The sequence below is a fragment of the Cherax quadricarinatus genome, chromosome 58, assembly GCF_038502225.1.
Source record: "Cherax quadricarinatus isolate ZL_2023a chromosome 58, ASM3850222v1, whole genome shotgun sequence".
In the NCBI taxonomy this organism is placed as follows: Eukaryota; Metazoa; Arthropoda; class Malacostraca; order Decapoda; family Parastacidae; genus Cherax; species Cherax quadricarinatus.
Window position 1 is genome coordinate 16,754,657 of NC_091349.1, and position 12,808 is coordinate 16,767,464.

Here is a 12,808-nt window from a genome sequence, read left to right on the forward strand (position 1 = left end):
CTTGGGTTATCCTGGGTGGCTAACCCTCCGGGGTTAAAAATCCGAACGAAATCTTATCTTATCTTATCTTGTCAATAAAACTAGGGATCCTTAACCTTTACAAACCCTGTTTAAAAAAAAAAAAAAAAAAAAAAAAAAAAAAGACTGTTTACAATTTACAAGGAGATATAAATAAGGTGACTTGGACCTGCCTTGCATGAGCCAGTAGGCCTGCTGCAAGGTTCCTTCCATCTTATGTTCTTATTTATAAAGGATATAGGGAAGTATTGGTTAGGAAATAGGGTAGCCGATGAGCTGAAGAGTCTGCCTAATATGGTTATTGAAGCTAAAACCTTGGGTTGAAAGGGTTATCAAAGCTTATTGCTTCGGTAGCACTGAAAATGGGTTAGCCAAATAATTTTGTTAGTGAGTTGGATTTGATAAGGACCTGCCCAGCATTGGCCAGTACAGCTGTTGAAGTGTTCCTCCTTTCTTAAGTTCTTAACATTATTAGTTTTGTACCAAAAATTAGCTTCGAAACCTTACTGGCTTGTTAGGCAAACTGATCCTTGACAATAGGATATACTTCAAATTTTTATATTAGAAAAATGTCTTCGTTACTCCAATTTTAATGCTTTTTGTATAAATGTCAGCCGATAAACAAACACATATTTATTAATAATATACAGTACACTTACCACATCTTGTTTAATGCTCTGGACTTTTCCATCGATAGACTGAAGAGTTTCAGTCTGGGTATCAGAAACAGTGGAAGACTTGTTTTCATCTGCTCCCTTCTCCATCAACACTATGGCATCCTTTGTTGCCTGCCCCATCTGTATGAAATTATATTAAAAATAAGTATATATATATATATATATATATATATATATATATATATATATATATATATATATAATATATACATATACATATATATATATATGATATATATATATAATATATATATATATATATATTATTTTATTTATTATCGCACTGGCCGATTCCCACCAAGGCAGGGTGGCCCGAAAGAGAAAAACTTTCACCATCATTCACTCCATCACTGTCTTGCCAGAAGGGTGCTTTACAACTGCAACATTAACACCCCTCCTTCAGAGTGCAGGCACTGTACTTCCCAAATCCAGGACTCAAGTCCGGCCTGCCGGTTTCCCTGAACCCCTTCATAAATGTTACTTTGCTCACACTCCAACAGCACGCCAAGTATTAAAAACCATTTGTCTCCATTCACTCCTATCAAACAAGCTCACGCATGCCTGCTGGAAGTCCAATCCCCTCGCACACAAAACCTCCTTTACCCCCTCCCTCCAACCTTTCCTAGGCCGACCCCTACCCTGCCTTCCTTCCACTACAGACTGATACACTCTTGAAGTCATTCTGTTTCGCTCCATTCTCTCTACATGTCCGAACCACCTCAACAACCCTTCCTCAGCCCTCTGGACAACAGTTTTGGTAATCCCACACCTCCTAACTTCCAAACTACGAATTCTCTGCATTATATTCACACCACACATTGTCCTCAGACATGACATCTCCACTGCCTCCAGCCTTCTCCTCACTGCAACATTCATCACCCATGCTTCACACCCATATAAGAGCGTTGGTAAAACTATACTCTTATACATTCCCCTCTTTGCCTCCAAGGACAAAGTTCTTTGTCTCCAAAAACTCCTAAGTGCACCACTCACCCTTTTCCCCTCATCAATTCTATGATTCACCTCATCTTTCATAGACCCATCCGCTGACACGTCCACTCCCAAATATCTGAATACATTCACCTCCTCCATACTCTCTCCCTCCAATCTGATATCCAAACTTTCATCACCTAATCTTTTTGTTATCCTCATAACCTTACTCTTTCCTGTATTCACTTTTAATTTTCTTCTTTTGCATACTCTACCAAATTCATCCACCAATCTCTGCAACTTCTCTTCAGAATCTCCCAAGAGCACAGTGTCATCAGCAAAGAGCAACTGTGACTAACTCCCACTTTATGTGTGATTCTTTATCTTTTAACTCCACGCCTCTTGCCAAGACCCTCGCATTTACTTCTCTTACAACCCCATCTATAAATATATTAAACAACCACGGTGACATCACACATCCTTGTCTAAGGCCTACTTTTACTGGGAAATAATTTCCCTCTTTCCTACATACTCTAACTTGAGCCTCACTATCCTCGTGAAAACTCTTCACTGCTTTCAGTAACCTACTTCCTATACCATACACCTGCAACATCTGCCACATTGCCCCCCTATCCACCCTGTCATACGCCTTTTCCAAATCCATAAATGCCACAAAGACCTCTTTAGCCTTATCTAAATACTGTTCACTTATATCTTTCACTGTAAACACCTGGTCCACACACCCCCTACCTTTCCTAAAGCCTCCTTGTTCATCTGCTATCCTATTCTCCGTCTTACTCTTAATTCTTTCAATAATAACTCTACCATACACTTTACCAGGTATATTCAACAGACTTATCCCCCTATAATTTTTGTACTCTCTTTTGTCCCCTTTGCCTTTATACAAAGGAACTATGCATGCTCTCTGCCAATCCCTAGGTACCTTACCCTCATCCATACATTTATTAAATAATTGCACTAACCACTCCAAAACTATATCCCCACCTGCTTTTAACATTTCTATCTTTATCCCATCAATCCCGGCTGCCTTACCCCCTTTCATTTTACCTACTGCCTCACGAACTTCCCCCACACTCACAACTGGTTCTTCCTCACTCCTACAAGATGTTATTCCTCTTTGCCCTATACACGAAATCACAGCTTCCCTATCTTCATCAACATTTAACAATTCCACAAAATATTCCCTCCATCTTCCCAATACCTCTAACTCTCCATTTAATAACCCTCCTCTCCTATTTTTAACTGACAAATCCATTTGCTCTCTAGGCTTCCTTAACTTGTTAATCTCACTCCAAAACTTTTTCTTATTTTCAACAAAATTTGTTGATAACGTCTCACCCACTCTCACATATGCTCTCTTTTTACATTGCTTCACCACTCTCTTAACCTCTCTCTTTTTCTCCATATACTCTTCCCTCCTTGCATCACTTCTACTTTGTAAAAACTTCTCATATGCTAACTTTTTCTCCCTTACTACTCTCTTTACATCATCATTCTACCAGTCGCTCCTCTTTCCTCCCGCACCCACTTTCCTGTAACCACAAACTTCTGCTGAGCACTCTAACATTACATTTTTAAACCTACCCCATACCTCTTCGACCCCATTGCCTATGCTCTCATTAGCCCATCTATCCTCCAATAGCTGTTTATATCTTACCCTAACTGCCTCCTCTTTTAGTTTATAAACCTTCACCTCTCTCTTCCCTGATGCTTCTATTCTCCTTGTATCCCATCTACCTTTTACTCTCAGTGTAGCTACAACTAGAAAGTGATCTGATATATCTGTGGCCCCTCTATAAACATGTACATCCTGAAGTCTACTCAACAGTCTTTTATCTACCAATACATAACCCAACAAACTACTGTCATTTCGCCCTACATCATATCTTGTATACTTATTTATCCTCTTTTTCTTAAAATATGTATTACCTATAACTAAACCCCTTTCTATACAAAGTTCAATCAAAGGGCTCCCATTATCATTTACACCTGGCACCCCAAACTTACCTACCACACCCTCTCTAAAAGTTTCTCCTACATTAGCATTCAGGTCCCCTACCACAATTACTCTCTCACTTGGTTCAAAGGCTCCTATACATTCACTTAACATCTCCCAAAATCTCTCTCTCTCCTCTACATTCCTCTCTTCTCCAGGTGCATACACGCTTATTATGACCCACTTTTCGCATCCAACCTTTACTTTAATCCACATAATTCTTGAATTTACACATTCATATTCTCTTTTCTCCTTCCATAACTGATCTTTCAACATTACTGCTACCCCTTCCTTTGCTCTAACTCTAGCTCTATATATATGTATGTATATTTATTAATATGTAGGGAGGTACCTCTAGAACTAAACTGGGGACCCTCATCCTCAGAGAAGACAAGCATACCTCAGGAAAAGTCAAGGTTCTCCCCGGAGCTGTTTGAGTATTTTCTCCTAACACCCCCTATATTTTATGTTGTATATGCCTCCTGCTTCTCTGCCTCATTCCAGCCAAGGCGCTTCTTGTGATATTTTCTTGTATCTCCTCCTCTTTTCTGCAACAGTGCAAGCTCCTGATGTGTTTACTGCAACACATTAGACCAAGAGCTATCATTCAAGTCCCCCACTGTGGTTTTGCATATGCATATATGTAAATTCCTCCATGTCCTCCTGATCACAACACTTGCATGGTATGACGTGAACACATAAGTTTTTGTGGTTATAATACATGTAGTTGTATTATAGCCTTTTGCTGGATGTTGAGGTGGGATCACCTCCAATCCTCTTGGTTAGGGGTGGATGTAATACATCCTGCAGCATGATCTGCAGGAAAGTCGAGTCTTCTGTACAGGAAATTTTAGTGTTTCTAAGAATGCTGCATTTGTGGGAATCATGCATCAGCTTTCTAATTTCCTGCCATTTTCAGATTTCGGAGATGAGGTAGCAGAAGAAATTTGTGGTATGCTGTAAAACAATATGTGAGTTTTCACCTGACTTTAACACATATGTCCTACCAACTTTTAATTATAAAACTAATTTACGACAGACTAATATATCACTCATAATTATTTAAGTTTGGGTTAGATGTAGAGTAATTTAGCATAGTATCTGCAATTACTTTTATCCCAGCCCATACAACTATCACAGGGGCATACAATATGCCACACACCAGTGTCGACATCCCCACACTTCAGTCACGGATAGGCCTGTGTACATAACAAGCCTAGCTCAAATGAGGGCTACTTCCCCTTCACTAGGTGTGTAGAGTGAAAAAATAGTACTAACATTCACTAATCACATTAAAAATATGGACAACATTACCCTTCACTGTCACATTATGTAGCGGCAAGACAACTTCTCTCCTGCATGAAGCCGGGTGATTCAAGGTTGCTCATACATATATTTTGCAGTGTTCCTAACTGGATTTAATAACCTACAGATCCCACACATCATGTAAGTGCTTATTACTAATACTATAGAATTCGCCCAGAGATACAGTACACCCAGAAACACACTGCTCTGTGTAGAATAGAGGTAAGTAATCCGGAATATCCCGGGATAGGACGGCAGGTTCTGGGATTGGGTGATAAGGCAAAAAACGAGCAGGGTGGTCTAAACCCAATACTGAGGGAAGAACAAGGAGTTGCATAGTCAGGCCGTGACACCTCACTTTGACTGCCACAACCTGCAGGTAGGAATAAAAACTTAGCTGCGATGAATAGCAGCATAGACAAAGATACCCTTCAATCCCCTTGGCATATTTACCATGAGGGAGAGTGCAGAGGTAGAAAAAGCACACCGAAACCTGGGGATAACTCCGTTACCTTGCGTTAGTCTCCAGAAAACACAGAACTGAGAGACCAGTGCTGTCAAAGATGACATTAATCTGATATTAAGCTGATGTCCCGACAGTTGCAAGGTGTGACAGAAAATATCCAACAAAAGGATGTCTAGGGAGCCACTTCCTTACTACTGTCCACAGAGAGAGAATGCTACCAACAGAAATAGCTTATTTAACTTTGTTACCTGGAATTAGGTGGTAAATGTAACAAAGAGTTATTCAGAGGTTCACAACAATTGGAAAGAGTCCGATCAGTAAGAATTGGTCCATTTTTTTGGTCAGCAAAGGTACGTTTGGCTAAAACAATCTGCCAACACTAGCTAAAACAGAAATAATGCAGCATTCTTATCAACATTACAGAAATATGCACATACACCACTGGGATGTATACAGAGTCACTTTCAATATGGAGTGAGTTGGAAATCATGACCAAGGCCAGCAACGGCAGCCAGGCACCCAGCTGAATGTCAAGTCTGAGTCACTACCATGAACCATGCCCATGCAGGGGTCAATAGAAAAGGTTGCTGGTGCATCGATAAGCATAGAGGTGAGAACACAGAAGTTCAGAAAGAGATGAGAGACCTATGGGTGCCTACAAAACACTACCTGCAATATATCCCAATTCTCAATACCAACAGGACAGGCAGTGCCAATAATATTTTGAGGACAACCCTTTATCCTACCTGAGGTACAGCCACAGGAAGGCTCACCCAGAATTTGCAGAACAAGAATTAGCAAAACTGCTTACCGAGACTGAGAGTGCCAAAGGCACTAGTGCCTCTCATGGAGCCACAGGCGACAGCCACCAGATGAACCAGCAGTGTACCACCAATTGGTCAACCCAATGGTCCAGTCTCCTTTAGGGGCGTGGACCACCTCAGCACAGCAATTGGTGTGACAACAAGAGCAACAAACAATAATATATTCCATTTTCCAAAAAGCAGAATTTAACTGGAGAAAAATCCCCATTACATAAGCCTAATAAATGAAGGAAAAGCAGCATGGAAATGCTGAGTTCATAAGTCAGGCTAGGTACTCAAACTTCGCTACCATGTCAAGTGATTGGAGAGAAATATTATATTTTAGTTATTGTGTATTCTGCATGTGATTTAAATGATTCAGATACAATGTTAATTCTTGTAATACTTTTCTCACGCTTTTCCTATTATTCTGTAGTAAAAAAAACTGTCATGAGTCAACAGTCGTTTATCTAGAATGAAATTTTGCACTCAGCAAGAAGTCACCTCTTCTAGTGTAAAACAAATGAGCTTTTGAAATGACCAGTCATCCATTCTTTAATGTTTTGGACTAGCCACGAACACCGTTCTATGGTAAAATGATTTAAGATGAACCGAGGTCTACTTTTCACAAAAGGTAAGAGGAACAAGCCATCTGAAATTTCAAAGCATTTCAGGTCATAATTTCAAATGCATGTCAACTGTGGAAAAAAAGTAAGTAGACTTTTTTACTATTTAACTTATTATAAGTTGGCGAGTTGAAGTGACAGGCAAATTAGTGTATGGTTGAGCAATAAATGAATATGAGAGTGAAAGGAGTGTTTTCATATGTTATAAAACTGCATGTGAATTGCTTTAAATGTTGCAGGGCTAAGTGAACCACTCTTGGTTTTAGAAACTTTAGGGATGTGTAAACTGAGCTTGAGCCTAATGAGTTCTTACAAAATACCTCAGAAGTCTAAAGAAAGAATCAGATTCCTTAGGCTGATAAACGGAATATTTCATGGTTGAAGCACTGACCTTGAGAGATGATGAGAAAATGTCCCGGTTTGGGAATTCCTCAATACATTTGAGTCTTGATGCTTGGGCACTTTTAAGATGACTATCTTCTTTAATGATGGAATCTTTAACTTCATGAAATCCACATAAGGCAGTAACAGCATCCTTGGAGGTCTTGAGCAAACTCTGCATTTCGCCACTCTCTTCTAGAGCTTCCTTAACTTTAGTACACTCATTCTGCAATTTCTTAACAAGATCACTGTGGTCCTCCATAATCTTCTCTAGCTTAATTATGTGATTCAAATGGCCAGAGATCTGCTTATCTAAGAATTCTTTATAGTTTTCTAGACGTTGTGTCATTTCCTTATAGCTGGTAAGCACAGAATTGAATTCTTTCACCTTTGAGTCTTTCATTATTTCTATTGCTTTCTTTATACAAATAATTTTACATGATTTCTTGTGCTCAACGACGGTACACACGTGACATATATACTGGTCACAAGTGGTGCACTCAAATAACTTGTACTGACCATGCTCTTCACAAAGTCCTGCATTAATTTTGGGTGAAAGTACCCATGGTATATTAATAGATGCTGGTGAGCCCTCAGATGACTGAGGACAATCTACAAGTTGCAGCATTCCAAAATTAACAGGCAATTGTCGGACATTTGTGATGTCACATTTTGCACGGCAGTATGGACAACGAATTTTGCCGTTGATGATCATTTGGTTGATACAGGAGGAGCAGGCAGAGTGGCCACAAGAGATGAACATTCGTGGCTGTCGATCATCGTAGTTGAATCTTTGGAAGCAGATTGCACAGTCTCTCGGGTCACTCTGCAACGATAACAATAATGATTAATGTCATGGCTCACGAAATTGTAATGACACAAATGTAAACAAACCATAGTATGGGTAGGGTTAGAAGCCATGGCAAGTGAATCATAAAACTCCACGCCAGTTGTAAGCCATTAGACTACCTGGCTGCAATAAGATTCACCCAACTAGGTATACACTGCATACACAAATAACTTTGTCAATGGTCCAAGTCGGACCGAAACGTCGTCGTAAGCTTCTCTCTTTTATGTGCGGGTTATTTGTGTATCGTTCCAGTCACGGTATTGTGCCTTTTTGTTATTTAAAACACTGCATAATAAGACGGCACATTCTTACATCCACCAGTGTAATACTTATGTTGTTTGCAATAAACTACATAAATATGATTCCAATGTGTTTTAATTCATTTGAACTTGTATAGTTCAATCCTCTGGTTATAACTATGCACATTATATTACATTAATTTTAGCAATTGTGTTACCTTCATATCTGCCATTGTAAGATGAATGGTGTCACGAAGTTTGTTGGGCAACAGATCAGCTCAGCACATAGATTCCCTTAAATACTTCCTCTTATTCTTGTTTAATCAAGATCACTGTGATGATTTTTCTGGAGTCGAACAGAAAAGAAAATATGAAGTGCAATAGTCTTTTTTTAGCAGAAATACCCCATCTGTAAGCAAAACAAAAATTAGGTTATTCAATTAGGAGGAAAAACTGAACTGGGTTTTTGTCACAAATTGCCTGTACAGCAGTTGTGGATGAGTTTAAAGACATGTAAAAAAAAGAGTAGCTAGTGGCACTAAGGCGGGTCACGACAGCAGTGATACTTGGGATACCCATGTTGGCATCAATGATGTAAGTGCCACCATACAAGTGTGACAAGTGTGACCATGGCGTAATAGCGCACAAAATGCATGATAAAGGAATAACAGGAAAAGTTGGTAGATGGATCTATAATTTCCTCACAAACAGAACACAAAGAGTAGTAGTCAAAAGAGTAAAGTCTGATCGGCTACGGTGAAAAGCTCTGTTCCACAAGGCACAGTACTCGCTCCCATCTTGTTTCTCATCTTCATATCTGACATAGACAAGATGTCAGCCACAGCAACGTGTCTTCCTTTGCAGATGACACCTGAATCTGCATGACAGTGTCTTCCATTGCAGACACTGCAAGGCTCCAGGTGGACATAAACCAAATCTTCCAATGGGCTGCAGAAAACAATATGAAGTTCAACGATGAGAAATTTCAATTACCCCGATATGGTAAACATGAGGAAATTAAAACTTCATCAGAGTACAAAACAAATTCCGGCCAAAAAATAGAGCGAAAACCCAATGTCAAAGACTTGGGAGTGATCATGTCGGAGGATCTCACCTTCAAGGACCATAACATTGTATCAAATGCATCAGATAGAAAAATGACAAGATGGATAATGAGAACCTTCAAAACTAAGGATGCCAAGGCCATGATGACACTCTTCAGGTCGTTTGTTCTATCTAGGCTGGAATATGGCTGTACACTAACAGCACCTTTTAAGGCAGGTGAAATTGCTGACCTAGAAAATGTACAGAGAACCTTCACGGCGTGCATAACGGAGATAAAACAACTCAATTACTGGGAGCGCTTGAAGTTCTTGAACCTGTACTCCCTGGAATGCAGGCGGGAGAGATACATAATTATATACACCTGGAAAATCCTAGAGGGACTAGTACTTGCACACGAAAATCACTCACAACGAAAGCAAAAGACTCGGCAGACGATGCAACATCCCCCCAATGAAAAGCAGGGGTGTCACTAGCACGTTAAGAGACAATACAATAAGTGTCAGGGGCCCGAGACTGTTCAACTGCCTCCCAGCATACATAAGGGGGATTACCACTAGACCCCTGGCAGTCTTCAAGCTGGCACTGGAGCACCTAAAGTCGGTACCTAACCAGCCGGGCTGTGGCTCGTACGTTGGATTGCGTGCGGCCAGCAGTAACAGCCTGGTTGATCAGGCTCTGATCCACCATGAGGCCTGGTCACAGACCGGGCCGCGGGAGCGTTGACCCCCGGAACTCTCTCCAGGTAATACCTGAGGGAGCTGGGGATTATTTTTTAAGAACATAAACATTGTGACTCCCTATAACTCTCCCTCTGAGTCCTCAAAATATTTACAAGTGGGTTTTTTAAATACTACGCTTTACAGTAAAAAGTGGAAATACTGTTATATAAATCTTTCACAGATATACTATACATTTTCTTTAGAGGTGTATTCATCATTTTCTGCTATTTACCACTCCCTTTTTTTTATCAAACACTTTTTGTTCACATCTCCCCATTTTTGACCTCAAATTGCCTTTTTTCTTGAAAGTCTTAATTTCCGCTCAGCAAAACAATCTTTAGAGAACATGTGGCGAAAAGCGTCATATTTCAGCCGAACAACTGATGACATTTGCAAAAGCGTAAATTGGCGCCCAAAATAAACTCGAATGGTTGGAAAAATCGGCCGATTCTTGAAGAATAATTGATTGAGAAAAAAATCTGCAAAATCTTTGTTTTTGTCACTGTTTTCGCAAAGCCTAAAGAAAATCCGGCCTTTTCATACCTACAGTCATGAAAAACTGGTCAAACCTTCCAAATTTTGGGCAAATTCTCGGCAAAAAAAAGCCACGATTATTGTCGTTTTCTCTACGGAAAATATTCACAAATTTCGTCTGTATAAGCATCACTGTATGAAAAAAAAAATCATTGAAATATGCCATTTTCCCGCTACAGATTTTTAGCAATATCACTAGTTTCAACGGAAAAAATGCTCGAACCTTGCGCATTTCAGGGCACTATCGGCAAAGGGTTATTATTATTGCCTTTTTTCGCTACAAATTCTTGGTAAAACCTAATTTATTGGGGAAATATCGCAAAATTCACTCCAAGTTCGTCCGAATGTTGGAGCAAGAAAAAAGACCGAAAATAAAGTTGTTTTTAGCTACTATCAATACTAGTACATACTAATGCCACTAATTTATGTCCACTACCACGACTACTCTTATGGCTACTATTATTACTCCTTTCTCATCCAACCACCTTAAGGCTTTCTCCACTTTGCCCATTCCACCTGTGACTTAAGGTTTTCTCTCCTCAGGTTCTTTGGTGACTGGTTCCAGCTGTTATACTAGGACGATTTATTTTTTTCCACCCGATTAATTCATTCACAGCAATTATTCCCTTAGAACATAATGTCATCTCTCATTTATGTTATCAAATTCTTCTCACTCAGGTATTAAATTGTGGGCAGTTCATATTACATATGAGTGTCTCATCTTTGGATTTTTATTAATATAATTTCATGTTTTGCTTTGTATTAAAATATCCATAATTGTTATTTGTTTCTTTTGGCAATATTAGTATACTTCCTCTTTTTCATTCTCCACATTGATTAGCTGCCATTCAATACATAATTCAACATAATTTTTTTCTAGTTTATCTTCAGTTATATAGCCTGTATCACGTTTCGTCTCACTTATAATGTCCCTTATTTCTAATATTTTTGAAATAATTCCTTCCATTTTTAATTAAAAAATTAAAAGCATATATATTAAATCTCTATTTTTCTGTTTGTTTTATTCTGGTACTCTGGTTCTTCTCTGCTCTGTACTCAGTTATTTTAGAAGCCACTTGATTATTCAGTACTGCCCACTTAATCTGGAAAAAAAAAGTTTTTTTTCTCCCTTCTAGTGTCATATAAACACTAATTAGTGTTTATGAAGACTGTCAGTTTGTGGTGGAATTTTGTACCAGCTCTTGGCCCCCATTAGGAGGGGGGTGAAGAACCAGACAACCCCCACTACGGAGGGAAAGTGGAGTAAATAACCAGATACTCTCCCCTGTTTCTCTTTCCCTGTCTTCATGGGAGACCTAATTTAATACTGCATTTCTTGACATGCGAGTCCTTAATGGCTCATTAGATTTGATCATGTCTCATCAGGCTAGGATATTCACTTACTGAATGTTTAATGTGTCGGACATCCGCAGTAACTTACAAGACAAAGTGTTCATACCATTTGCCATATATGGCAACCTTCTGCCCAGTGCTCGGCCAAGAGACATTTCAATGGAGAGTCAATGAGCGGTTATCTCTCAGAGTGAGGATAGACATTGTTGAAGTCAGAGAGACCATTGAGGAGGTGTTAGGTCCTCTGCGAGGGAACTTAATTAACTATATGGAGGTCATCAGCAAATTAAGCGACCGCAGTATAGAACCCAGAAGACCCGATTAATGTTTAGATTATAAAGCTTTTTTTTTTTTTTATTTTATTAAAAAAAAAACTTTACAGCTTAATATTAAATAAAGATATAAAATGGGTACAGTAGGATCCTCAATCCTACAGAACATACACTAACAAGTTTTAACAACACATTGTAATTGACATAAAAGAGGTTACCCATATACACTCACAAAATTTTCCATATAACATACTACTATAATATAAACAATATAAACTATAACTATATAAACTATATAAAATATAAATTATATAAACCTTTCAGATTTGTATAGTTAACATACTGTGACTGACATATGACAAAGGTTCACAACCTTCACAGTATATAATCAGAGTAATGACCTACATCACAATCTCAGTTAAAAACAAGTACATGCTCTTCCCAAAATTAACCCCTATACAATAAGATTTTTTTTTTTTTTTTTTTTTATATTGAAAACTCAGGTACAAAATAGTTATGGGTGCATAAAATAATATGTCAACGAGATACCAGG

At 38.9% G+C, this 12,808-nt stretch overlaps 1 protein-coding gene across 4 annotated transcripts in view; it reads right to left on the minus strand.

Moving 5' to 3' along the window:
• LOC128697956 (RING finger protein 207) overlaps positions 1 to 12,808 on the minus strand; it is a 111,452-nt gene that overhangs the window by 23,902 nt on the left and 74,742 nt on the right. For 3 of the 4 annotated variants that reach the window (XR_011393632.1, XM_070097624.1, XM_070097626.1), the window contains exons 2-4: positions 8,531 to 8,658; positions 7,234 to 8,049; positions 678 to 815 (exon numbers count right to left, since the gene is read on the minus strand). Coding sequence is in view for 3 of the 4 variants with exons in the window: in XM_070097624.1 (XP_069953725.1) it covers positions 678 to 815; positions 7,234 to 8,049; positions 8,531 to 8,545 (969 nt within the window). In the remaining variant the exon portion in view is untranslated. Of the gene's footprint in view, positions 1 to 677; positions 816 to 7,233; positions 8,050 to 8,530; positions 8,722 to 12,808 lie in introns of all 4 variants that reach the window. The other variant, XM_070097625.1, reaches the window with a different exon arrangement.